Genomic DNA, 27,920 nt, shown 5'->3' with positions numbered 1-27,920 from the left:
CTGCAGTATTGGAGTGGTTCAGGTCCATCCTGTCTTCGGCCCTGGAGAAAACCTGGACTCAGTCTGCATTCCTCAGAACTTTTTGTCTCCTTTACCCATGCGCTCCCTCCCCCCACTCCACCTCCCCTGGAAATACAATTTCCTCTGAAATTGGGGAATTTGAGACTCAACTCAGGCACATAAGACAACCCAAGGTGCAATTGAATCTATCTCTACAGCATTGTGGAATAAAAAACTAAGCCTAGGCCACCACTCAGCAGCTTTGTGACCACGGGCAAATTACTAAGCCTCTCTGAGCCTTGGTTCACTTCTGTGAAATGAGGCTAATGACCCCCTCTCTCACAGAGCTGATGGGACAACTCAATGATGTAACATATTTACAGAGCCTAACAGCCTCTCACACGTGGAAGGTACTCAATAAATATCCACCTACTCCCCCCCCATTCTCAAACTGCCCTGTACCCCCAACTCTTCCCGCCTCTCTGCGCTGCCTGGATAACTGTTCTGGGTGCTGGGCCCACTGGCGACACGCTGATGTTTTCCATCCCAGGGCAGCAGGCAGCCAACCAGTACATCAAAAGTGAAAAGCAAGTAACCATTACCTTGAACAAAAAGGACATTTATATTTACTTCAGTGGCTATAAAAGACACCATAAAATATAATATGCAGCATGCATCCTCATGATTAACAACAGATACTGCAAATTACTTGCAGGCCCCTGGGTGCATCCAACTGGTCACTAAGAACAATTAATTCTTTCAGGAAATAAAAGGATTGTGAATTGTCTTTGGTCACTGAAAAACCTGCTCATCATATTATGAATAAAGAGAACAGAAAATGAGGCTCAAACTCAGGGTTTTTTTTTTTTTTTTTGAGACAGAGTCTCACTCTGTTGCCCTGGCTAGAGTGAGTGCCGTGGCGTCATCCTAGCTCACAGCAACCTCAAACTCCTGGGCTCGAGCGATCCTCCTGCCTCAGCCTCCCGAGTAGCTGGGACTACAGGCATGCGCCACCATGCCCGGCTAATTTTTTCTATATATTCTTAGTTGTCTGATTAATTTCTTTCTATTTTTAGTAGAGACGGGGTCTCGCTCTTGCTCAGGCTGGTCTCAAACTCCTGAGCTCAAACAATCCACCCACCTCGGCCTCCCAGAGAGCTAGGATTACAGGCATGAGCCACCGCGCCCGGCCTCAAACTCAGGGTTTTTCTGCCCTTGTGAATGGGGTGACGTAAGATCACGGAGATTCAAATGCAATCACTGTCTGTGAGCATGGGTGCACCAAATCTAGGATCTCAGGGGCCTGGAGACCATCCAGACACAGGAGTTAGGGCAGGAATTTGAGGATGTCCCAGAAAAAGGAGCAGACAACCAGGCTGCGGGGAAGTTGGGGTAGAAACACAGTTCAAACAGGTGACACAGGTGACACAGGTGTCAGAGTGGCAACCTAGCCACAGCAACCAAGGTTTCAGCAGTAGGACTAACACCTCCAGAAGCACTGGGGGGACCTGGTAGAATCCCAGGCCTGAAACTGAGGTCACTGAACGAGAACCAAGTAAGTCAGGATAAGTCAGGAAGCAATTAGAACAAAGCAGGTGCCTGGGTAACAGGAAATGAGGTGAGAACCCAGGGGAACCAGAGTCCAAGGTTTTGGCTGAGCCTCTGAGTTCCTGGCCTTGGGCATCTCGGCTCCTCCAACCAAGGTCTCAGAATCTTGGAAGGTAGGAGAAACCTCCAAGAAACAGGAAGTGGCCCGACAGGTTGGAAGGATTATAGGGGTAAGAGGCCAAGCAAAAGATCATACTGGCACTTGGCATTCAGGTCCACTCCTACCTAACAGCCAGTGTGGACTCACGCAAACCTAGAATACCAGTCAGGCCCTGACCGTATTCTCCCTGGGTCTCCCTGGGAAACCCTGAGGAAGCAGCAACCAAGAGGAACCATAAGCCTTTGGCAAGCCCTCTGGAAGGGCATGTGCTTGGGGTCAGATGGGGGGCAGTGAGCTAGGATGGACAAACCCTGCAACCTTGACATGGTTTTTATTGAAACACAGTACGTAAAACACCAAAGGGATCACTGTGACAGCAGTGAATTCACAGCTGCAACAGAGTCTGCCCTCAGAGGGCAAACCACCTCGCTAGGGTGTGACACTTCTGGGGACTGATATGGCAAGGAGAGGGAACTGTTCTCTAGGAAGTTCAGAGACCATGCTCACCTCCAACAAAACAAACATCCTACACATTCGATGTGCCCTCAGTGGCACGTGTGGTCCATCCTGACTATAGAAAGGGCTGACGAAGTGGGGGACATCCAACCCAATGGCACATTCCAGGAGTGGGAAAGTGGGCTGCTTAGTCTTCCCTGGGACAAGGCGAGAAAGCCACTCCGCAATTCAGCCTGAGGCCCTGAGACAAGGGCCCCGTCGTGGCAGTGGAATTCCAAAGGTGGAGTATAACGGTGTCCTGGACAATGGCCCTGGGGCCACCACGCAGCAAAAAAAGGGACTGAGGAGTGAAAGGACACCAGGAAGGGGCAAGGGGCACAAGTCCACTCAGTGTGGAGCAGGAAACAGCCAGCAGAGCAGGGCCACGGCCCAGCTGGGCAGCCTCAGTCCCTTCACACGCAGCATGAGCTCGTGAAGGCTGATCTGCCACAGGCTGAAGGCCTCGCTGAAGGAGATCTGTGTCCTTCTCAAGAATGAACAGGTGTTCTTCTTCTTGTGCCTGGAGGAGGGGAAAGAAGAAAGGAGAGAAGAAATAAAGGGGCAAGAAACACTAGCTCAGTATCATTCAGAAAAACAGATGGTGGCTTTGGCCAGCTCACCAGCTCCCTGCCCCTGGGGGCTGCTCTTGCTTACACGGCCACACCACTGCCCAACCAGGGACTAGAGAAGCTCAAATATTCCAAAGGAGTTTTTCAAATACGTGGGATAAGCAAAAGCAGTTGTTTCACAGGGCATCAAATGTCTGACAGACCCAATGGGTAGAATATTCTCATGTTTCTTTCTCCAAAAGTATAGTAAATATATGCCCATCCAGAATCCCCCAAACTCAAATATAATCAAGCCTTCCCAAAGTCTCCGAGGATAAGAATCGCTTGGAAACCTGGCCAGGTGGTCCTGGGAGGCTGAGGCCCTTATGGATTCAGCCCAACTCAATCCCTTCGACGACAACAAAAGGACATGATGAAAATTGGTGTTTATAATGATGACCTATTCAAGAGTTCATTTCCTGCACCCTCAAAAGAAGACTAAATCTCAGTCGGCCCTTTCAGCATGCAGTGTATTTTGCTGCAAACCAATGTGATATTTGGTAGTGGATACGTGATCTATGCGGTCAATCTCCCTTCACCAGTTTCCCAGAATGACCCATTCCCTGCCCAGGATGGTTGGGCTGGGCACTGACCACCACCTAGGGCTCCTCTCATGGGTGAGAACATTCAACTGGAGCACAGCCCTTCTGACATATTTGCCATCCTTAGTTGAAGGTCCTGGAACCCTCATTCCTCTGGAACTTTCTCCCTGAGGAAGCACATTTCTCTTCCTCATTAATACCCTACAGGTGCTGGGGCAACTGAGAGGATCGGAGACCCTGCGAGACCCTGCTGGCCACCCTTCCCTGAGTCACGTCACACCTGCAGGAAAAAGAACTCTGGCCTGGCTGCCTAAGGAGCTAAGTCCCGGGACCAGTTAGAGGTGAGATATGCACCAGGGCTTCCTGACCCCAAGCCCAAGGGACACTTGGATGGAGCTGAAAACTCTAAGAAAACATCTCAAACTTTACTGAGGGTAAGAACTGCCTGGAAAGCTGGACTGGGAGGGTGAGGTCCTAGAATCCATTTAACAAGCACAGGTGGTTCTCTGAACCACCCAAAAATACCACCCTGAGGCACTGAGTTCCCTAGAGCCGTTTTCTGCCCCTCACTTTCCCTGCAGAGAGGTTTGGAGATTGGGAAGTTCAGGCGGGGTCCTGCGGACTGGTGGGGAAAGGAGAGGCAAAGGCAGGAGCCCTGGGGCTGGGAGTGGGAAGAGGCCAGAGCCCACACTCACTCGGCCAGCGCCCTGATGCAGCAACGTGACATGTTGAGGAAGGAGCTGGCGCTGGCGCGGATGCCCAGGGTGGCCTCGATGCCACGCAGCAGGTCGTTGGTCTTGAAGATGAGCAGCATCTGGCGCGGCACATGGTTGAGGAGCTGGCTGATCTGGGGGAGGTAGTTGGCCGCATTGTTGCGGATCTCTGTGTCCTGCGGCAGCAACAGGGAGACAGAAAACGGACAGTTGGCGTCGGGTGGCAAGAGGCTGGGCAGCCTGCAATGGAGGGGCTGTAGGGAAGCTCCAGGAGAAAGCAATCCCCAAAGTCTGGCACGAGGGGCCGTGTAACCTGACAAACCCACATGGGATGTCTCCGCCCCACGTGTGGGCAAGGGCTGGATGCAGCACAGGAACACGTCAGGAGGGGCCAGGTTATTCTCCAGGACTTCTGGGCTGGCCACTGATTTTAGGCCAGACCTGGAAGGAACCCTGGAAGCTGATACCAGCTGAGTCTGGTCCCCCCCCAACCCCCCAGCCAAGTATAGGCTGGTATAGCTCATAGGTCTGAGCTCCTGACCCCAACCCAACTCCAAAGTCCTGCCCCAAACCTTGCACCCCACCAGGTCTACGCTGCTGCCCACGCTCCGGTGCTTACCACCACCCTCCGCACTGAAGCCTGTCTCATCCCACACGTAGCCCGAGGTCCCGATGCCCCTGGCACAGGACCCAGGGCTAGCCCTTCACGCTGGTCATCTCGCAGCCCTTGACGCATCTGGTGTTTAGGGTCTGGCTTCCCTGTCCCTGCGCTCTGCATGGCTCTAGGCAGAGAACTGCCCCCAGCCAGGATCCTGAGGGTGACAGTGTGGCTCTGACCCCTTTTCAGCCTCCAGAAAGATGATGATTATGACAGCACTTTGACAATGCTCAGTGCATTAATTTATTTCATCCTCACGACAACCCTATAAGGTTAAGTATATTAACGCCATTTAAGAGGAAGAACCTGAGGTACCAAGAAGCTAAGTAACCTGCCCAAAGTCCATGGCTAAGTAAGCAGTGAGTCACCACTTAACCTCAGGCAGTCCAGCCCCGAGCCCACGTCCTTATCACCAGGTGACGCGGCCTCCCCACCTCCCCCACCTCACCGCAGGACTGCATGACCCTGAACAAGTCCCATAAGCTTTATCAATTCGGTGTCCTCATCCCAACATGGGAATGCTGACACTGTCTGTGCCCACTGCCCCGCAGCACCGGGAGGGTCACCAGAGATAAGGTCGGGGAAGCACTCGGTACCCATGGCAGTCATAACAAGGGGCCCAGCGGTGCTGCCAAAGGGCTTTAGCACCCGGCTGCTTTCCGGAGAAGCAGAACCCTCAGTCCTTTCAGGGGCGTGTGTGCGCTGCTGATAACTAAGTCACTGCGAAACTTGAAATGTCTTTCAGGCAGGAGCTATCAGACTAGAACAACTCAACACAAAGCCAGACACCGAGAGGTGGCTGCTGCCACAGCTGCAGGTCCCCCTGCTTGAGGGCTAAGGCCAGACCTAGACCCGGCTCACCTCAGGGACCCCACTCAGTAAGGCCGGGCTGGCCCGACAGCCCCTCTCAGCATCTTCGTGCACCTGGCTCCCTCCCAGGGATCTCTCCCAAAGCAGCAAAGCCTTCAAGCCTAGATATATCCTGATAGGGAGTGTCTGCAGTAGACTGTGTTGGGTGCCCATCTGACAGCTATCCCGTCATTCTCCTTTACTGAAAGGACCCAATTTTGTTCATGTGACCCCTTGAGATCCTGCTCTGCAGGGGGGCAGAGCCCCTCCCTAGCCACAGTGGGGAATCCAGACTAGGCTCAGCCAAGGCTGGCTCTGAGCGCTCATCCCCTCGCCAAGTGACTGGTTTAGGCACAGACACGTGACATGATTCTGGCCAATGAGACACGAGGAGGAGTCTGTTGGAGGACTTCTGGGAAAGGTTTTCTTGCTCTTAAGAAATGATAGAGAAGAATTAGCTCCTACTCCTGCCTCTGGTCACCACCAGATGAAGACGTAAAGCTTGGAGCTGCCGCGGTCGTCTGATGACAGAAAACCAAGAGAATCGAAAGAGTCAGCCCAGAGCCCTGAGTGTGGTGATCTGCTGAGTTATCCCGTCTGGACCCACCTACCTCCAGGCTTCCTGTTACGGAGAGAACAAGTTCCTTATTGTTGAAGAAATTGGGGAAAACATTCTCCCTGACACAACGCTGGAGGTTCCCCTGATTCTCAGTGACAGCAGGGCTCAGAAAGGCAGAGCCTTCAGACCCCTGAGGCTGCGCTGGCCTGGAGCGGCCAAGTTCACCCTCCATCTGGGTTCCTGTCCAAAGTGACCAGGTGGAGTCAGTGTCTCCAGAGCCCAAGCAAATGCCTCTCTACTACATACAGTCCCAGGACAGCAAGGACCCTATAAAAAGATGTACAAGAGAGCGTCCCTGTCCTCTAGGCACTCACTACGTAGAGAGTTAAGGCATACCGAAAAATAACTACTCTCTCTGCAAGAGATTATGATGCACTTGCCCCGTGACTGACACAAGTATTAAGGTGACTTTTGGCAAAGATGATGAGGGGAGGCTAATGTGGAAGAGAGAATTCTTCCAAGGACAGGCATTCAAACTGGGTCTTTAGGAATGAATACGAATGCAAAACCAAAATTCTCTCTTAGTTAATGAAAACAGGTATCATATACTGAGTACCTACTAGCCATGTGACCTTATCTAGCCCTGTGGCTTTACCATCTATTTGCTAAAGACTCCTAAACTTATATCTCGAGTCTGGACTTCTCTTCTTTGAACTCCAGTTTTTTGTTTTATTTTTTTTTTAAGAGATGGGGTCTCACTCTTGCTCAGGCTGGTCTTGAACACCTGACCTCAAGCAATCATCCCACCTCAGCCTCCCAGAGTGCTAGGAATACAGGCGTGAGCCACCGTTCCTGGCCCTGAGCTCCAGTCTTAACTGCCCATGACATTTCTATTTCCTCGAGAGAACTGTTGACCACCCACACCCAAATACGTCCTTCCCAAAGTCTTTCTACCTCAGGAAGTAGCACCGTCCCCCACCCTACAACATCCCAAAAAGCTCGGCACAACCTTGGCTCTACCCTTTCCCCTGCTCTACATCCGTCCTGCAGAAAGCCCTCGCAGTCTCACCTCCCGTGACCAGGGCTCCACCTGCTTCTCTCCATCTCCACTGCCACCAGCACAGTCTGAGCCCCCGTCATCTCTCAACCTGCAATCCTCCCAGCCTCCTAAATGATCGCTGTGCTCACCTCGCCCCACTCGAGAGAGACACTTAAAAATAGCAAGTCTGAGCCTCTCCCTCTCCTGCTTAAAGCCTGTCAAAGGCTTTGCTTTGTACTGAAAATTAAGCCAAACTTCTTTCCGTGGCTTCTGAGGCCCTGTGTGATGCCTTCCCTGTCCAGCGCTCCAAATTCCTCTCATCCTACCATCATCCACACCACACTCTGGACCACCACACTCTTTCTTTCCCCTAAGCCTTAGTGTGCCTGGAAAGCATCCTTCAAGCTCTTCCTGGGGCTGGCGTCTTTCTTATCCTTCAGGCCTCAGCTTAAAGGTCAATAGCTCAGCGGGGTCTTCTCTGAACATTGACCCCACTCCCTTACTCACGGCACCCTGTTTCCTGCACGGTACCTAAAAACCTGCAATTATTCCACTTACCTGTTTGTTCACTTGTTTACTGTCTGTCTCCCTCAACCAAGGTGTAAATTACAGGAAAGGCCTGTCTGTTCATCATGGGATCCTTAGCACCCAGCCCGAGGTCCAGCAAAAACTAATGTTTGCTGAATGAATGAACTTCAGCAACTATGGTAGGCACTTTCCATGCACTATCAATAAAGTGGAAATTGTCATCCTTATCGTCCCTGTTTTACAAAAAGAGGGAGATTGTCTCTCTTCTTCTGAGATGACAAGCTTCAAGGCTGTGGACACCCGGAGCAGCTGGTGGTCATCTTTGCCACCACACTTGCTGGAGAATGATGTCAGTTTGGAGGACAGTGGAGCCAAGAGAGGGCAAGAGATGGCCGCTTTGGTGACATCATTTGAGAATCTGGATCCAGCCATTCCTAAAGCCACCTACCACAAGGCAGCTGCCAGGGTGAGCAGGTTATCTCAAGGCTCAAAGAGGTGATGACAACTAACCAAGGTCACACCACCAGGAAGGGGCGGTGCTGGAACTAGAGTGCACAGCTCTCTCACTGCACACGCAGGACCCTGTCCCTTATTGTGAGCACGGCCTCAGCTGGAGCCCGAGTCCGCCCCCTGCATGGACTCAAGCAAGTGTGGATGGGTCTGGCACACTGACAGGCTGGAAAGACAGAAGTCAGGTCCACGGAGCATGGAGAAGCCTCCCGGAAGGAGTCCACCCCGAGCCAGGGAGAACAAGCTCGCCGCCATAAGCCTGTGGCATGCAAGCAGAGGCGGCTGTGAATACGGGAGAAAGTGCTGCCGGGATCCGTCTCCCAGCCCAGACTCCATAAGACTCTTGTCTGGATCCAGTGGAGAAACGAGCTACAAATAAATGTACCAAAGCTGTTTCACTAGCAAGTGTGCAGGACAGTGGGATGACCAGCAATGCCTGAGTGCCACACCAGGAAGTGAAGGACTCTCCCAGCACGGTGCCTCTGAGGACCACGTGACAGGAGACAGTGCCAGGCAGGGGACAGTGGAAGCACTGCCAGACGTGTTTATGAGACAGTCTCTGGGGAGTCCCCCAAGTCCTATGGGAGACCGAGGGTAAAGCCTGGACTCTCGTGTGAGCAGGTTGGAGCTAAAGCCACAGAAGTCTGGGTAATGACAGTTACCATGACCTTGTTTCTATTCCAGGCTGATAAGGCCTGGAGGGGCTCCCCTGAGCTACCCCCTCTTTTCCTCCTTCTATCCAGGGGCCCTGATTCTCCACGTCTCCCTCGTCATCCAATACAGCTCCAATTCTGCCCCTCCCTGCACACAGCCCCCCAGTGCAGAATCTCAGACCCCAGCTGGAAGGGTCCTCAGGCTGCCCCCTACCTCAGTGGCAGTGACCGGGGCTTGGCTAATGCCCTTGTTGACGGAGTCCCACGACCGGGCCGTTAGCATGCAGGCAAACAAGGGGTAGAGGTCCCCGGCTCCCAGGCGCTGGCTGTACTCCTGCACCCGTTTCATGTCAGTCCAGATCAGAGACTGCCAGAGGTGGCAGTAATCCAGGCGGAACTCTTCTGTGAGCACCTGTGGTGGGGGCACAGTGGTAGGACCTGAGCCTCCTCTACCCACCAAACGCCCAAGTCCCTGGCGGTGCTGATCCCTGCAAAGCGGGACGATGAGGACTGTGGGCTGTGCCTCCTCATGATGTCTGCTTCTCCCCCAAAGTTCAGCCATCCCTGAAGGCCCAAACCCAAAGCTACTATTTGGCAAGCCTTGGTCCTGAGTGGCAGAGACTGCTAACTGCCCACCAAAACCTATATTCTCTTCTTCCCAGGTGCAGGCTACTTCCCCAGCCTCCCTTGAAATTGGATGTGGCCCTCTGCTTGAGCTCCAACTGATGGAACGTGGCGGAAGCTCCACTTTGAGGTCCAGTCCACAAAAACATCCCCAGGCATGCTCCTCCGGGCCCTTGCCCCTGTGCCAGCTGACAGCACCACCACCTCCATGGAGGCCTGGGAGGCAAAGACTGCAGACTCCTCCACCCACTCAGGCCTGGCACGTGAGCAAGCAATTAAGCTTTCGTTCTGTCTGGGCCATCATTCATTTGGGGGCCACGTGTGACAAAAGCTAGCCTACCTTAAACTAATGCATCCTATCTTCATGGAGCCTTTCAGAAGAGGCCAAGATTTTAGGATTTAGGATCAGGGCCCTGGGGGAAGATTATTGGGCAAACCTCCCCAGGACCATCTGCCTCATGGAATCAAGCCAGGCCCCGGGTCCCAGATTGGCAGTGAATTCCCAACTTCCAAGCAGGAGTTCACAGCTCACTTGAACTAGCTTTGCATCCCAAGTTCCAGAGGACAAGTCTGAGACCCACTGGCCCCTATCAGCTGCCTGCCCCCTTTCCACTACATACTGCATCCTTACTGGGGCTGAACACGCAGTTAACCCTCCTCCCGAAGTCCCAGCTCATGCATAGGACAGCTCACTTCCCAGGGTCTGGGCTGGCCTGAGTTTCCCTGGGAAGGCACAATCATATATACAAGCATCTTTCCATCTGCTTCTCATAACAGCCTGTGAAGGAGGTGATATCAACCTCACCTTATTGAGGAGGAAGCTGAAGCTCAGAGAGCTCTTGTGACAGTGACTTACACAAAATGACAGCTCCTAGGAGAAGGGCAGGGGCCTCTCCGGCTACCTTGACCATCTGTCTCCCACTTCTGGGCAGATCAAAGAATCCAGCAGGCTCTAACCCCAGAGGCCCTGAGGCTGGTGGAGAAGGCCTCTTCTACCTGGTAGAGTCCATGGTCCAACAGGATAATCTCTGCCTTGCCCGTGCCCGGGTGCTTCCGCACCAGCACGTTGCCCGGGTGGGGATCGCAGTGCACGAAGCCATTGACAAAGATCATCTCACTATACATCTTGCCCAAGTGGCGTGAGATCTGTAAGAGAGGAGAGTCTGTAAGAGAAGAAAGGCAGGTGGGGGTTGCTCTCTATCCACACCTGTCTCAGGGGCTTCTACTCTGGTCCTTCAATCTGGTCACTTTCAAGAGTAGGCTGGGGGCATGGGGCCAGCCTGTGCAGTCATGGTGGGAGGGATGGCTTGAGATGGTGTCATTCTTGAGTTTAAGATAGAAGCTAAGCTCCAATCCACTCCTTCTTAACTTTAGCTGCACATTAGACTCCTCTAGAACTCGAACGACGTAGGTGGTACTAGGCATCAGTGAAGGTGACACTAACGCAGTGAGGTGGGAGGATGCTGCTTCCGGCTTTCTGAGGGCCAAACTCTCCACCTCCCACACCTACCCCCCGCCCTCCCCGCATTCCTCTCTTCCCTACTTTCTTATCAGCCCCTCTTCATTTTCCCCCAAAGCTGAGAATGGGCTGAAAAGCCAGGTCGGGGAGCTGTTCCGACCACCCCATCTCCAGAGCACAGGGCTGGGGCTGAGGATCAGGAGTAGGCGACCCCAGCACCACCCTCCGGGCTGCCCACTGGCTCCAGGCTGCTCCCCTCCCCACCAGAGCCCAATGCTAATCTGATTTATGATGTCTGCACAGAAGAAATGACACTGGAGAAGCCGTTTAAATCATCCTGTCACTGCTGCTCTCCCCGCCGAGGCAGGCTTCTTATCTCTACTCCCTTTTTCATTAAAGCTAAAAGCCTCTTCCCAGCTAAGGAACAGCTGCTGAATACAGCCAGACCTGGCTCCAGAGAGGGTCTTGTAGATGGGTTTCCAGGTGACAAAGAGATGCTCAACCCAGAAAGCTGACACCCCAGGACACACGCCGCCCCTGGCATTCCTCTCAGCTTTGGCTGGACCCCATGGTCGTTAACAAACATATCCCAGTCAGAGGAGAGCAGATGAGGCCCATGGGCTGGGGAACACAGGACTAGGACATTTCAATAAAGTCTCAGGTCCTTTCCTCCACCTACAAAGTCCTGCACAACCAGGCCCTGCTTCCCTCCTGGTCTCATCTCACACCACCCTGACACTCCAGCCACATTCCCTTCTCCTTTCAGTGATGTCTGTGCTTTCCTACCACAGGACCTGGCTACTCCCTCCGCCAGAAGCATTCCTTCCATTTCCCCTTCACCTGGCTCCCTCCCTCCCTTCCTTCCCAACCCAGGTGAGCATCACCTCCCTGGGGAAGCCTTCCCTGACCTCCCAGGCTAGCTGAGGTTTTCCCCCAATATACTCCCATAAGATGCTGTTCTTTTCTTTCATGGCACTAGCACACTATTTGTGTGATTATTTGATTCATGACCATCTAGCCCACTATCATAAACTCCCAAGACAGCAGGGACTGGCTCTGTTTTGTTAAACAGCTTCATAGAGGTATAATTTATATATTATACTATAGACTGGCTCTATTACATATCCACTTGCTTGTAACAATGCCAAACATGTGAATATAGGACTCTGCATTTAACATGCATGAGACCCCATTTCTCCACGTTTTTCTGAGATGCCATGGTTCCTCCTTCTGATGCTTATCCTAACCCCAGTAATCTCCTCTGAATCCCAATCAATTATAATTGGCCCCAAATTAAATCATCAAGAATGACCCTACTTTAGTAACAACAGCTGATATCCTTATTAACAGCCCCCAAAAGTAGGTACAATCAGGGGTCCCCAACCTATGGTGAGTTGTATAATTATTTCATTATATATTACAATGTAATAATAATAGAAATAAAGTGCACAATAAATGTAATGTGCTCGAATCATCCCAAAACCTCCCCCCTCCACTTGCTGGTCCATAGAAAAACTGTCTTCCATGAAAACAGTCCCTGGTAACAAAAAGGTTGGGGACCGCTGGATACAATTATGATCCTCATTTTGCACATGAGGAACTGGCTCACGTAGGCTTAACTTACCCATGGCTAGAAGAAGGCCGAGCCAGGATTGAAACCAGCTATGACCCCACAGGCTTCTAGTAACTGCTCTTCTGTACTGGTTCACGCTGACTTCCGCATGTCTCACTTGAGCTTTGTGACCTTACGCAAGCTGCTTGTACTCTCGGCTTCAGTAAGATGGAAATGATAATAGTGCCACTCTCAAGGGCCAATAGAAAGGTAAATGAGAATACCACTGTGCTTACAACCCGGTGGCCTCCCCGAGTGCCCCTGTGGTTGTGGTTTCTGATTCCTCATAACACCCCTGGAAGGCTGGCAGACTAGGTTTCACTGTACCTTTTTAAGAGACGAAGACATTTAAGACACTGTGCCCTGCTACCACCCAGCTCCTGCCATATTCCTGGGGTGACACGGACATCTCCATACTCAGTGTTTGTCTGCATTAGGAGCAGGACTTTGCCCCAGGTCAAGTTCTCAGACTCAGGCTGAGATATAGGGTGTTCTAGGGCCCCCATTTTCTGTTTCCATGGAGAGGGGGCCCCAGCCAGAGCTGGCCCTGGGTGAGCCAGCACGTCCCCACCTCTGTGCCACTAAGAAACCCTTTGTTAGGCTCTTTGGAGCTCCGTGGAGCTATGCTTTAAAAATCTGTATCTGCCAAACCAATCGCATTTATTAAGTAATCATTCATTTTTATTTGTCAGGGATGCATATAAGGTCCAATCAGGGCTTCTGATCAGCCCAAGATAAGCAGTGCAGCCAGACTGAGCTGACAGAATTCCAGCCAAAAAGGAGAGAAATGACATTTCATTTAGTCTGGGCAGACCTGTCATGGGGAGATGTATGATCTCCCTTAAGCATTCTGAAATATCGCTAATCGCTCTGGGCCCCCTATTACTACATTGAAAGATGGCCCCTAGGGATCTGGGGACACAGGACGGGGGAGCCCTTGCCCACGAGGAGTGAGCTGCTGCTGCCAGGGGGGCGCTGCCAATTGCTGCTCATAGTCACACGAGCACAGCCACAGAGCAGCCCGCCCCATTGCAACACCCCCATCCAGCAGGGTGTCGTTCCATTTGGGGGATGCTCTTGATGTTTGTTTTAACCAGCGTGCACCAGGACAGACAGAAGTGGAAGGCAGAGACAGGAGGGGGGCCAGCCTATGCCAGCAGCTCTGCTCTGGGGCCATCTTGGTTCTGTCACTTCGGGCATGGGTGACCTGGGGGATAAGTCACCTCCCTTCTCAGTCTGGGCTAAGTTCCTTTAGTGGTTAGGTGGGCCTAACCCCACATGCTCGACTTCCTCACAGAGCAATCTCAAGATTCAAGGTCAAAATACGATCACGTGTGAGAAAGTGCCTTATACACCGTAAGACACATACATGTGGCTGTTTTGTTTTTAATATGGCAGCTTATCATTTCCAACTCGGAAAAAATACATACCCACTATCACTCTCAAAGTGTAATTTTCAAGAAGTGTAAAACACAGCTTATATAAATATAGAATGAACACATGTCAAAGATTTTCTAACTCCTTACTAAGGGGGCAAGTAAGGTGGTAGAACTAGTTTAAAGAGAATTTTGAGGAAGTGGGTACTTACAGGCATTCAAACAGGAATAAGAAACTGAGATTCCTGGATTAAATACAAAACTGGTTACTGTCCTACAGGGCATTAAGAAATCATAACCTTTGGAGTTATCTTTTCTACTGCACAGAAATTATTTGTACCTCTACCAGGAAAGATCTTCAGTCTGAGCCCTAATTGTCAATAGCAAAGTCAAACTAAGTGCATTTCCCTGGATACTAAAAAACCCTCTGGAGGGCTGGTTGAACAATGCCCAAGAATGACACATCCCACTCTCTTGGCCTTATTTCTGAGTTTTGGATAATTTATCTTAACATCTCTCAGAGTCATGCTAAATAGTCTCTCTGGAAACTGATCTTCCCAGAAGGGTAGCCAATCCCTCCCACTCACAGAAGCACCCAGGAGAGACCTAAGACCATCAGTGGGCACACAACCCCCTCTCCCACCCCCTCTATAATACTTTATGTCCCTAACTCTGCCCAGGCCTGTGGCATATGCATAAAAACAAGGGAATAATACCATGTAGGGTAACAACTAACACGCAGTGCCAGCCACTGTTCCAGGCACTTGACACTGGCTGATTCAGCTCTCCCAGCCACACTCCACAGTAAACAGGTGAAGGAAGTGAGACACAAAAAGGGAACAAGTTTGGTCACTTGGTCAGCAGTTAGTGAAGCCGGGGTCCGAGCTTATCCAGGGAACAGGTGTCAGTGGCCAAGCCACTCTGCCTTGCCACTCACAGGGAAGCTCTTCCTGGACATAGGGGCTGCATTAACAACTTCTGAAGCCACCCCCACCTCCAGCAGCCAATAAGATGTTCTGTTTGGAGAAAAGAGTCTCAGTGGGAAACCCACATCGTCAGCTAACCAAAACCACACTGTTAACTAAAGCCATGGTACAGCGCCATGTGGGAAAAAAAAAAAAAAAATCAATGAGAAGTCTTTTAATTGTTCCATGTAAAAAGAAGGTGCCACTCATGTAAGTGATTTCAGTAATTATGCAATGCCTTTATTCTCTAACAGTAGGGAGGGGGAAAAACCCAGGAATCTATAAAAAGGCTGATTAAAGAATTAATTTAGTAAATAATATTTAAATCAAGGAGTTATTTTTGGATTTTTCTCAAAACTTGAATTGGCTGCAAGTACTTTAATTATTCTCTAATTGCATGGATTAATTTACTCCCATCCCCAAGAGAAAGTCTATTTATGTTTTGGGGGGCTGGGGGGCATCTTAAAAGCAAGGCCAAGATCTCTGAAAGAAACAGGAGGTTGGTGTTGCAGGATATTAATAATCATGTCAGTAACCTGATATTAAGTATAAAGAGGTTAATCATTCAAACTCTTTTTGCCTTTCCCCCAGCCCAGGCTTCTTGAAGCAGACAGAACAGCTTAGAAGACCAGACCAGACCAGTGCCTGGAGCAATTTGAGATAATCTTCACCCCCACCCCATTCCCAGGAACCATCGCTGGGGTATGTAAACCTCAGACTACCCGCTGCTGCCACCACTGAGACCAAACTTAGTCATGGCGTGGGGCAATCCTGGACTAGCAAACGCTGAGATGAAGTCCCTGGACAGAAGGTGCCAGGAACCTCTTCAGTCACACATGGTGTGTCAGGAGAGATACTGAGGAAGAAAGAAGAGGTGCTGGGTTACTCACAGGAAGCTGGGAAGTTACTCTAATTTTGGAGCTTCTAGGTCCCTGGTGGAAGCTTCTCTAGGTTACGGTTGAACCGGAACATCACCCAAGAGCCAGGGCATGGGGTACCCACTAGGCCAATAAAGCCTCCTCTGGGCTCTTGCCAGAGAGACTCCTTCAAGTTGCCTCGGATACCAGAGGAGATGGGGTGGGTCCTGGGGTCCCTGGCTGTCGGAAGGCACAGAGAAAGGGAGCAAAGGCTGCTGACATTTGACATCTCCTGCCTCCGCAACAACTCACTCCAAAGAAATATTTTCATATTCTTCCACCTTACCTGGGTCAATATGAAAAGCAGGGAAAAGGCTTCTTCCCTACACACTTTTCCCATCTTTTGGCAAATATTGTACTGTTAGCACCACAGAGCGGGCAGAGGGTTGGAATTCCAGCACAGTTCAGAGTGCACTGAGCATGTATGCTGGGCTTGGCGCCACACCAAGTGCTTTATGTTTCAGTCATCAAACAATCCTGTGGGTCACTCTCTTCTATCCCACTTTACAAAAAGAAACTGAGACTTCAAGAGGGTGACTAGGTTCACCAAGGCAGCACCGCCTATAAGTAGCAGAGCCAGCACCAGAATCCAGAAAGGTAGACGCCACAGCAACACTGTTACCCACTCCTGACGCCTTTGCTGCAGAGAAAATAAAGCTCCAGAAACACGTCTCGTGTACCTGGACCCTCTAACATCCCGAGCTTCTGAAGATTTGGTTCAAGAAGTTATGGGGGCCAGGCGCGGTGGCTCACGCCTGTAATCCTAGCACTCTGGGAGGCCGAGGCGGGCGGATTGTTTGAGCTCAGGAGTTCGAAACCAGCCTGAGCAAGAGCGAGACCCCGTCTCTACTAAAAATAGAAAGAAATTAATTGGACAACTAAAAATATATAGAAAAAATTAGCCGGGCATGGTGGTGCATGCCTGTAGTCCCAGCTACTTGGGAGGCTGAGGCAGTAGGATTGCTTGAGCCCAGGAGTTTGAGGTTGCTGTGAGCTAGGATGACGCCACAGCACTCTAGCCCAGGCAAAAGAGTGAGATTCTGTCTCAAAAAAAAAAAAAAAAAGAAGTTATGGAAGGATGGATGAGGAAGGAGATGTTGTCTTTCTAGTGATTTCAGTAAAGAGGGTCTTCATGCCTCTGCAGCTCCCCTGCCCTGGTCTTAGAGGCCTGGCAGGTGGGAAATGCTGCTGAGCAAAAATGTCATATTCAACCCAGGAGCAGTGGTGGTAGAAATGAGGGAAAAGGGGGAAACTTCAGCATCGCTTTGTGTGTGTGTGGCAGGGGAGCACCATATGCTTCATCAACGACTATTACTCAACCTCAGAGGCAGGTGGACAGGAAGGGGAGCAAAGAAGATTCTCAAAGATTCTATGGAGAAGACACGCCTCTGTGAATAATGACCTCATGAATTACAATTAACATTATTTTCACAAAACTTCACAGCTTGCAAAGTTCACAAATGACCCTATGAAGTAAGTATTGTTATAACTCCAACTGCATAGACGAGAAAATTCAGACTAAGAGGAAGTCACTTGCCCCAGGACACCCAGTGAGCCAGACACAATCTCAGGAGCCCTCACTTTGAAGGCTCTTCCCACCATGGCAGCCAGCCTCTGGGGTGCCGCAGCAGCCCCACCTGCTCCTGCACTGTCCACATCTGCATCATGCACTTGCACGCGGTGCCTACACGTGGCAGGTGCTCAACAACACACGTGCATCGTGCACTTGCACGCGGTGCCTGCACGTGGCAGGTGCTCAACAACACACGTGCATCGTGCACTTGCACGCGGTGCCTGCACGTGGCAGGTGCTCAACAACACACGTGCATCTTGCACTTGCACGCGGTGCCTGCATGTGGCAGGTGCTCAACAACACACGTGCATCTTGCACTTGCACTCAGTGCCTGCACATGGCAGGTGCTCAACAATACACGTGCATCGTGCACTTACACACGGTGCCTGCACATGGCAGGTGCTTAAAAAACGTGCTGAGAAGTGAATTTGAGACACCTTCGCTGTTCCTGCAATAATGCAGAATAGATTTGAAAACTATTGGAAAGAAGAAACACGGCAGGGCTCCTGGCTAAGCACGGCAGGTGGAACCTACACCGCTGACCCCACTCCCTCACGGACTCCACTAAAATGAAAAAGGCAGACCCACCGCAGCAAAAGGCAACAGCAGCAGACAAAATGAGACAAGCAAGACTGTGTTTGCTGCGGAGAGCGGACAGTTCCTGAGAAATGATGTAGCAGGCTAGAAAATGTGGAAGCCTCAGCTGGTGAAGGGGAGACTTTATGTTTATTACCTCTGAGCCCCAGGAAGGGGTACCTCTGAAACAGGATTTCGGGGTGCTGAAAAAGAATGATTAGTTGAAAGACTTTGTAAGTACCGGCTACATCCCCAGATGCCCTCTGACCTTAACAGAAAACAGAGATTGACTCTCTGCAGAGGTGAACAGACAAGCTCTGGGGGCTATACCGCATTCCAGAGGGCCACCCTGAGGATGGGGGATGAAGTCAAAGTCCACTTAATGACCACTGAGGAGCCCCCGCCCTCTCACCCCAGCTGGCTCCATGCCTCTGGGATGGCCAGGCTGGCGTCCCTTCTAAGCCCCTGTCCCCAGTCTGCTCCCAATCTTCACAGACCGCACTCTCTGGCCCCCAGGCCTCAGTCATCCTTCCCTGCTGGCCTCTCTACTCCTGACTCTGCCACCTTTCTCTTGTCTAATTTCACACAAATTAAATTGGGCCTCAGCCCAGGCAGGGTCTTAAACACACACTCACTGAAATCCAATTAACCTTCGATAAAGGTCCTGAAATCAATAGTCATTCTGTGGCTTGAGGAGGCTCCATCTAGCCTGGAAAAGCAGACTCCTGCATGACCTTTACTTTTAATAAGATCAATGACAGTCACTGTCACCAGCTCTTAAAGTGACTGGCAAATATGATCACTAGGTCAGGCCCTTGGTAATACCTGCTTCTGGGCTGAGACACAAACAAACGAGGGCCCCTGCAGGCTGCTGGCTCCCAAGGCCCTGGCAGGTGAGCACACCTGGGCAGGGCTGCCTCATGCCTGGAGGTAGAAACAGCACAGTGAGCTCTGATGGCTCACCTGAGGTGGCCTGGGCCTCCTGGTTTTGTGTTGGGGTGAAGGATGGGGGTCCTGAACTTCAGTGAGTGTCTGAACCACCTGGAAAATCTGTTAAAATGCAGATTCTTGCAACCCTCTGCAATCCTTCCCATCCCAGATTTTGATTAGTGAGTTTGGGGTGGGGCCCAGGCATCTACATTGTTCAATAAGCTCCTCTAATGACCCTGAAAGAGATGGTTCATGAACAAGTCTTAGCTACGAAGACAAACAAAATCTGAAGAATCACTGTTCCATAAAATATTTCAGCAGAAAGGACCCCTGGTTAGAATCTAGCTAGTCCAGTACCTTTATCAATAAGAAAACTGAGGATCAGAGAGGGGATGTGGTTTGCCTATGGTCACACAGCAAGCCACTGGCAGGGCTGAAGCCTGAACCTATGTCTCTTGTCTCCTAACCTGGTACTTTCCTATCCAAGTCTATTGGGAACTGGCTATTTAGACTAGTCTTTAGGTCCTTACCAGCTAGGCCCAGTGAGACTGGAATGCTATAGGGTGAGGAGGCCTCTTTGAAGTGGAGTGAGACTGATGCAGCAAGTGATTGAAGGAATCTGGAGCCATCCCCACCCACCTCGACAGGGCTTCCTTCTACAGCCACCTTCCAGCAGAGACACCAGCTTGTGGTAGCCAAGATGCCACTAACCATACCATCCCCAGGATGTGGAGTGACATTTTTGCCCCTTGTCACTCCTACCTAGCCCTTGTACCTCCCTCTCCAAGGAATGCTCACAACCAGGCTGACCTCAGGAGAGAGAGTCACTCCAGGGCTGGCCTGCTGAGTCCCACGGTCCTAGGGAGACTGTAGAACCTCATGAGTCTATTTATTGGAAACTTTCAGGAATGTGGAGTCTCTCGCCCTCAACAACACACACACACACACACACACACACACACACACGCACATCTTCTACAAGGCCTGTGGCTTTGATGTTGGCTGGTAGGAGACATAACAGATTGATTTCTGCAGAGTAAGTCCTGTCCCTAACCTACTCCCAACATCACCGATGGTCAGCAACAGCATGGTAGAGCACTGCAGTGGCCCACGGCCCACCATGAGAGTTTCTGTGGGAGTAAGTATTCAATGACATCATCTCAGACCACCAGAGGCTTCCCAAGTCATGCAAACGCAGAAGCCAGGGGCAAGGGATTAAGAAATTAAGACAGGGCAGTGTTGCAAGGACAGACCAATAGACCAACGGAAAGAACAGATTCCAAAAAAGACCCAGACCTGACTGAGGACAAAGATGCCAGACCCCAAAATTGTGTGATTCCATCTATGCGAAGTTCAGTAATGGGCGAAAGTAATCTATGGAGGCAGAAGTCAGAAGAGCAGTAGCTCTGATGGGGGTGAGGGTGCTGCCCAGGAGCTTGCCAGGGGCTAGAAATGACTCTATCTGGATGGTGATTACACGGCATATTCATATGGAAACTCACGGAAGCGTACAATTAAGATTTGTGACCTGAGGTATAATATTAATACATTATCTTCCCTCTCTGAGCCTCTGATTCCTCATCTACAAAACGGAGACAACAAGACTACCCTCGTAAGCTGACAATGCAGACGGGGCCTGGCACGTGGAGTCAGGCGGTCAGTAAACATTACTGGTAAAAGGAGACAGAGGAAGAAACAGGGCCCGATGATGACAACAACAAAAACAACAGTGACGACCAGCTCACTATCACTCTGGGGTGCTTCCCACATGCCAGGCACTGTGCTAAGTTCTGCTTGTGCATTAGCTCATACAGTCTTCCCAATGTCTCCTAAAGTTAGGTTCGGAAAAATGGAAAAATGTTTCTGTAAAAATGGATAAAGTGACCCTTGATGTACGCCAGGGAGAGAAGCACTCAGGGACTGGGCAAAGCTCCAGCTGGTACTCCAGCCCCTTTGAGTAGTTACTGATGCGGGCTGTCAACCAGGTGGCTCCAGGTTCCAGCAGCCCAAGGTAGATCCCTGGGAGGGAGATGAAGACAGTGAAGGAGCAAGGACTTTGGAGTTATGCAGACCTGGGTTCAAACCCTGGCTCTGCCCCTGATAGCTGTGTGATATTGGGTAAGTTGTTTAACCTCTCTGAACGTTAGCTTCCTCATCTGTAAATAGGGTTAATAATATAAATTGATACTTCACAGGATAGCTGTAAGGAGGAGAGATTTTATGTGTCACATGCCTGGTACATATTAGTTGCTTATAATAATTATTATTGTTATTCCCAAAGAACTGTGACATCAGCAGGCACCATTCTGCATGTACACAGAAGACAGCCGACACTCTCCCCTTGCCCTGCCTCACAGAGGCCAACCCCGAGCATGAGGCTGGTTCATTTACCTGTTTACTCGTTTATGGATGGCTACCAAGGACCTGCTCTGCACAGACTGCTGACTTTATCTGCAAGGTATTGAAAGAGGGTGGAGGCAGGAGCAGATGAGCCCAGGCCTCGGAGGGCACACCCTGCCCAGCTCCTACTGCCCACCTCTGGTCCGGCTGCCCCCTCCTCCCAGGCCCCTCACTTGGCCACGAGCAAGCAACGATACCAGAGTGCATCTTTCTGTTTGCACTTGTCCTGGAAAATCAAAGTTGCCTCTGATTACAGCTCTGGGCTTGCTGCATCCAAGGAGATTAATGGATTTCAGGGTGCTGCTGGAATGCAAATCCCATCACAGCTGGTAGTAAGTAGATGTCAGTAACATGGCGTGGGGTGAGGCCTCCGGGATCTCTCCTGAGCAGTAGGCAGAGAGACTCTGCTCCCTTTAAGGCTATTCAGGAAAAGCCAAGGGTGACCTCTCATCTCATCCAATTCCTTCTTCATTGACACCAAAGACTTAGTATTCCGCCTGAACACCCTCCCTGCTCCCACCCTAGACGCACAGAGTGAGGGAAGCAGAGTCAGAGCCCCTAGTTAGGTTACTGGCTGAGTGACCTCAGGAAAGGCTTTGCTCTCTCTGCGCTTTTCTCCCCATCTGTGCAGTGGAAGGTTGAATTATCCTTCTGCTCATCCTCTTCCCCCCAAGCAGCAGAACTCTCCCAGGAAAGCCCGACAGGCAGCTCAGGCGATGGCAGCGCTGCCCCGGGGGAAACAGGTTGGGTCCTGTGTCGGTGCAGCCTCCCCACACACCCACACATACTCCACGGCCCCCAGATGGGTAACAACAGCTTTCCTAGAGGCCTCAGGCAGCCACAACGACACCTTTCCCTGCCATGTTCCCGGCAGCAGCTCACATACTTTGATGCAGCCCAAGAGGAGTAGTGGGATCAGGCAGACCTGGGTTTCAATGCCAGCTCTACTAGCTGTGTGACCTTGTGCAAGTTACCTTCCCTCTCTGAGTCTCTGATTCTTCATCTGCAAAGTAGAGATGATAAGACCACCCTCCTAAGTTTATTCAGAAGAAAAGGGCTTGACACAGGGAGCTAGGCATTCAATAAACACTAATGGTAGAAGGAGACAAAGAAGGAAAGGATAGGGCCCAGAGATAATATAATGAAATCAACCACAATGTACTTACCATTCTCAAGTGCTAACCACACAGCAGGCACTATGCTAAGTACTGTTTGTGCCCTAACTCACGTAGTCCTTGCAACCCCTCTCAGAGGTCCCATCGTTATCCCCATTTACAGAGGTCACCAGGAGGCCTGTGCAACCACCACACCCCCTGCCACCCCAACTGGCTTCTCTGCTGAGCCACAGTGTGGCTTTCTCCTCTGGGCCATCTGCCACTGGGACCACATGCTCATCTTCGTGTGTTGCCTTAGGGGAGGGGGAAGCAGAGGAGGAGAGAACATTCACCCCCATCAGGTCTGGCCCCTGCATTGCTTCCTCCCGCCCAGCCGGAGTGGCAGGTCGCATCACTGCAGTCCTCAAAACCCTTCAGTGATTCCCCAGCACCTCCAGGGCCATACCCAAGACCTTCACCATCTGTCTCTGCATCTACCTCCCCATGTGCCCCAGGGAACCCTGCCCCAGCCCTGCCCAGGTTCATCCATTCCCTTCCCCTTCCTGGCAAAGCCACTCCCCGGCAAATTCCTACTCATGCTACTGGGGATGCAGAGGGTGCAGGGGGAGCGCCTCCTCCTCACACTCCCTGGGGTCTGGCTCACTCCCCTCTTGCTGCTGAGATGTGGCTGAAGGATTTAGAAGCATCTCTGACTCCCATGCTAGGCACTAGGGATTGGGTCTAGTTCCCCCGTGAACCCCCACATCTGGCACACAGCAGGGACTAAAAACTGATGAATGTTGTTGAAAGAGTCCAATTCCACCCCTTCCTGTGGGACCCTGTCGCAATCAAAAAGCAGAAAATGGGGTACAGCCGCACCACTGGCCAGTTTTCCCTCAGACGGAGGAGATGGGAAGAGGAAGACACGAGCCCACCCTTTTCTTCCCTGCTTTACGAAGCTGATGCAGTTGGCTACTGCTGTCCCCTTTTTGTCTGATACCTTGAGATCTGCATAGTGGCAGGGAGAGGGGAGAGCGGGAAGAGGGAGGAGGTTGTAAACAGGCCCCGCAGAGGCAGAAGGATTAAGTCCCACTGATTCTGCACCATCGTCCTCTGTGGCTGCCCAACTGTGTGGGGCTTGGATGGCACCAGAAGAAAAGACGGTAATCGCTCGTCCAGGCAGGAGGTGCAGGGAGGGGCTCGGCATTTCCCTGCACCCCTGTGTACAGAGGGTTGGCCTGGATGACCTAGAAGGGTCCTTCTTGCTCAGAGATTTGTAATTGTCCAGGCAGATAGTGGGGCCGGACTCTGAGGCCTCAGCTGGACACACTGGGCCTTCCTGGGCAGCCCCGACCCAGCCCAAGTCCCCTGGCACAGCAGCCCTGACCTCTTGACCTCACCTCGTTGACGTCGATCTTGTTCCTCTCCATGTAGTCTCTGTCATTGACCTGCCCGCCGTCCACAAACTCCATCAGGAGGACCCGCTTGGTGGACAGCTCCCAGTAGATTCGGGGGACCTGGGAGAAGAAAGGGCATATGGGAACAGTCCAGGGAGGCTGGGATTCAGGGGCAAGAACCACATGAGCCACAGCGCACCAGACAGCAGCAGATACTCCCTCCCAGAACAGGGCAGAAGAGACCCCAGAGGGACTTCAGCAGTGACTGGGGGCAGAGAGGGGTGGTGGCCAGGCCGAGAAAGGCAGGCTACTCACCTCTGCCAGCTAAGCCCCAGCCCACTCCCTCAGAGAACGGCTTCCCCCACCCTCCTCCCTGCATCCCACCTACTGTTAAGGGCCAAAACTAAAATTGGACTTGGGAAGAAAATATGTGAAATGCTTCATACCCGGACGTGGTATTTACAGCTATTTCCCTATCTCCATCCCACCATCAGGCCCACTTCAGGCTCCTCATGTGAATCTTAACCCTCTGCCTCAGTTTTTTCACCTGGGTATTGGGTGTGTTATAGGTATTGAGCGGATGAGTGAATCTTTACCAGATGATAGATTTTGTCTCTCGTGCCGGTTTCCTACTAGCCCCCTGTGACAATGCTGGATCTTACCCCAACATCTATTCTCAATCTTCCTCTTCTCTAGAGATGAAAAAACTAAATATTAATACTTTCCTTGCCTGCTATATAGTAGCTATGGCCATGGGACACAGTTCTGGCTTATGAACATAAGTGGAGGCTTGCCAGGGGATTCCGGGAAGGTTGTTATTTTCCTGAGAAAAGGGGATGTTTATACGGTGCTACTTTTCTTCCACTTCTCTTCCTGCCTTGAAAGGGAATGTGATTCCTGGAGCTGCAGCAGCCATACTGCGACCATGAAGAAAAATCCAAGAAAATCAATGCGATGCCAGCCTGATATTGTCAAATCACAAAAACAATATCAGCAAGCAACTGCTACAAGCCTCCTTGCTATGTGAAGAAAAATAAATCCTTTTTGTTTAGTATACTCTAAATGTAGCTTTCAGTTACTTGTAGACAAATGTATTACTAACTGATACACTCTCCAATTCCCTCTAACTCTGAGAACACCCAAAACGCAAAAAGAGAACAGATTTCTCCAGGAAATCTGACCAGAGTGCACCATGGCTGCTGGCCTGCCATGAGTGAGTGACATCCATCAGGACCACCCCAGCCAGGAGGGAGGAAATGCTGGGCTTTCAGCATGCCACGTTCCCCAGAATTTTGATGGGTTTATTTTCTCTTACAAATAAAGAAACAAGGGCAGCTAACCAAAATGTTTTAGAGAATAAGATCTTCCTTCACCCTAACCCCATAAACTCATCTAGCAGTAACATAATGACCCTCAAGTCAAGAAACCTATTTCTTGTTCCTACTTCTGCTAAAAACTGCTGCATGTGAGAGCAGCCCCTTAACTCCTTTATGCCTCAGTCTTCCTCGCTGGAAGGAGAATTGTTTCTGCCCCATCTCAGTAAGGAGCTCTGAGAGCAAAGGGGCCACATATACAAGTGGAATGCTCTGCTTGGATGAAAAGGTGCCATTTTGGTTTGCTACTTCCCTGTGGTTTTTGCAATTTGAAAATCTTGGCCAATAGAGAAATCTGTAACTCTCTGCTACCTTGAACTTAAAATGTAGACTTGCTAGGCATTTTTCAAAAAGTACCTTTTAAAAAATGAGTGCAAGTTTGTTGTTTTTGTTCACAGCTTAGATAAAAGAGACACATTTTGGGGTTAAATTCTTCCCATTGGGTTTGCCTGGAAACGTAGGCTTGATGGACCCCTGGGACTCTGGAGACAGGAGGTCAAACCCCCAGCTAGGCCTGCCTAGGGCAACTTGGAAAATAGCCAGGAAAGAGTCACAGGTAGAAAGAGAAAACCCAAAGGCTGGAGATTCTCTGTGTTGGTTAATCAGGGTCCTGAGTGTGCTGAGGTTTCCCTCTCCTCCCTCTCCCCTTCCTGAGTCTCCCTCCAAATGTAACTACGCCAGTCTAAAACGGAATGTGCCCCTGGCTTCAGCTGCTCAGATCTGACACATCAAACCGGGGAACAGAGGGGTGTGCCATGCAAGCTCGAGGACTGCAGGTGCACCTCAACAGATGTAACACGGAAATGACTGCAAATGCCAAGTGCTCCCTGCTCAGTCAGGAAAGTGACCTGCCCCTAAATCCCCGTGTGGGCAAGAGGACCTGGGGTGAATTCACTTCAGAGAGGCTCTGGAGCCAGGCTGCCCCTTACCGGTGAGCTGTGTGACCCTGGGCAAACGGCTTCATCACCCTGGGCCTCAGTTTCCTCTCTGATGATCTGAGGCTAATAATGGCACCTCCCTTGTGAGGCTATTATAAGGATTAAAGACTAGATACATGTAAAGCACTCTAAAAAGTGTCTACCACAGCACAGATGACATATAAAGATGTTATATACTAATTACTACACATCAGGGGTTCTTAATCTTTGAGGTTCTTAGGAAGCTATGACGCTTCTCCAAAAGCATGCACACCTCTCAGTGTATGTCCACGCTGTGTCCCGGGGTTCTCAGCCTCCACTAAGAAACCCTGGGGTGGCCCAGCCTGCAAGATGGCCCTCACCCATCTGCACCTCCACGCGTGCAGACACACCCTCGCCTCTTCCAGTCCCAAACCCTGTAGGTATAAGCCTTCTCCCCTGCTACTTTGTCCCCAGTTGGCCCCCAGGTTAGTCACAAACCTCACCACTTGCCTTGTCCCATCCCCTCCCATTCTGATGCCGAACCCACAGTGCTGGTCTTGACCTCTGGCCTGGCTGCCCCTCAGCCTCTCCCACTCTCCCTGTCACCACATTCACATTCGATGCTCATTTGAGGTCTGGAGATTTACAGCACAGGGCTGAGGTTCTTAAACCCCACAGAAGCACGGGAAGACGCCTCACACCCCAAGAAGTGAACTCTTTGCTGAGGCTTCGTTATGCACAGTTATTGTCATGGGCTGCCAGTGTGCAAAAGCAATCCATCTCCAGGTTGAAGAGTTGAAAAGGGTTCACAGCGCAAAATTCTCTTCCCGCTTATTACATGTTTAGGCGAAATTAATTACTCAAGAGCCTTAATTCCACCATCGTCTTAGGAACGGGGCCAGAGTTTTGGAAGCAGCAGGTCAAATCAGTACATTAATTATTTACCCATTTGGCATCTTCATTTGAAAAATGTTTGTTATTGTTATTATTATGTGTCTTGGTCTGGCAGTTGCTAGTTGGCCCCAGCCAGGGGACAATTTTGCTGTTTCCATGGGAACGGTGGAAGAGATGGTTCTGTTTGTCGGCTCATAGTTCTGGCTCTGAGGGGCACCCCTGCCGGGTAAAAGGCAGCAGAGTATGCTGAGAGGAGCACCAGACTTGGACTCAGAAAATCTGGGTTGTTGCGGTAGCTCGTCTACTCAAACTGTCATCTGTAAAATGGGCTGATGGCTGTTGGAAGGATTCAACATCATAGTACCTGCGCAGTGTTAGATGCAGCAGCACAGGACAGAAGAAACATTCAATATATATTCCCCACCCCTTTGTACAGTCAATACTTTTTGGAAGCTCTCTCGTGAGCTCTTTATCCTGGGTAGGATTAAATCCTGCCTCTTGGGAGTCCACAGAAACATGGATAAGTGTCTCTCGCAGGGCTAACCAACTTGCATGTGGTCCCCCCCCTAGATGGAAAGTTTTCTGGGCAGGGGCCAACCCCCAGCTCCTGGCACAACAGGTTCAGGACAGGCTCAATAAAGGAATGAAAGAAATAGGATATGCAAGTAGAAGCATATCTTAGACGCCACAGTGTTATCCTAATTAGTTAACATCATCACTTGTCTGAGAAAGCCAAGTTTTCATTGAACTGATGATTTGAGCTTTGAGGCTGGGGCAGTGTCACCAAATCTAGTCCGCACGTCTAGATTCACGTGCACAAGAGGATTTGTACATCCACGTCTACAATGGTGGCCAACAAAATGCCAATCAAGCATGCTGGAAGGATCGAGACAGACCTGACCCCAACACACTCAAAGAGCTAAACTCCTCCAGTGGCTACACCATCCACCAAAATCGATGTGTCAAGAC

At 50.8% G+C, this 27,920-nt stretch overlaps 1 protein-coding gene across 1 annotated transcript in view; it reads right to left on the bottom strand.

Moving 5' to 3' along the window:
* Positions 1 to 2,334: 2,334 nt before the first annotated feature.
* Positions 2,335 to 27,920, bottom strand: part of ADCK1 (aarF domain containing kinase 1) — a 95,704-nt gene continuing 70,118 nt past the window's right edge. The window contains exons 6-10 of the mRNA XM_012656106.1: positions 23,789 to 23,905; positions 10,483 to 10,632; positions 9,077 to 9,274; positions 4,049 to 4,242; positions 2,335 to 2,723 (exon numbers count right to left, since the gene is read on the bottom strand). Coding sequence (XP_012511560.1) covers positions 2,552 to 2,723; positions 4,049 to 4,242; positions 9,077 to 9,274; positions 10,483 to 10,632; positions 23,789 to 23,905 — 831 coding nt within the window. The 3' untranslated portion in view covers positions 2,335 to 2,551. The remainder of the gene's footprint in view (positions 2,724 to 4,048; positions 4,243 to 9,076; positions 9,275 to 10,482; positions 10,633 to 23,788; positions 23,906 to 27,920) is intronic.

The sequence above is a fragment of the Propithecus coquereli genome, unplaced genomic scaffold (assembly GCF_000956105.1).
Source record: "Propithecus coquereli isolate 6110/MARCELLA unplaced genomic scaffold, Pcoq_1.0 Scaffold5, whole genome shotgun sequence".
NCBI lineage: Eukaryota > Metazoa > Chordata > Mammalia > Primates > Indriidae > Propithecus > Propithecus coquereli.
The sequence above is the reverse complement of the archived record's forward strand: the minus strand, read 5'-3'. Positions and strand labels throughout refer to the sequence as shown.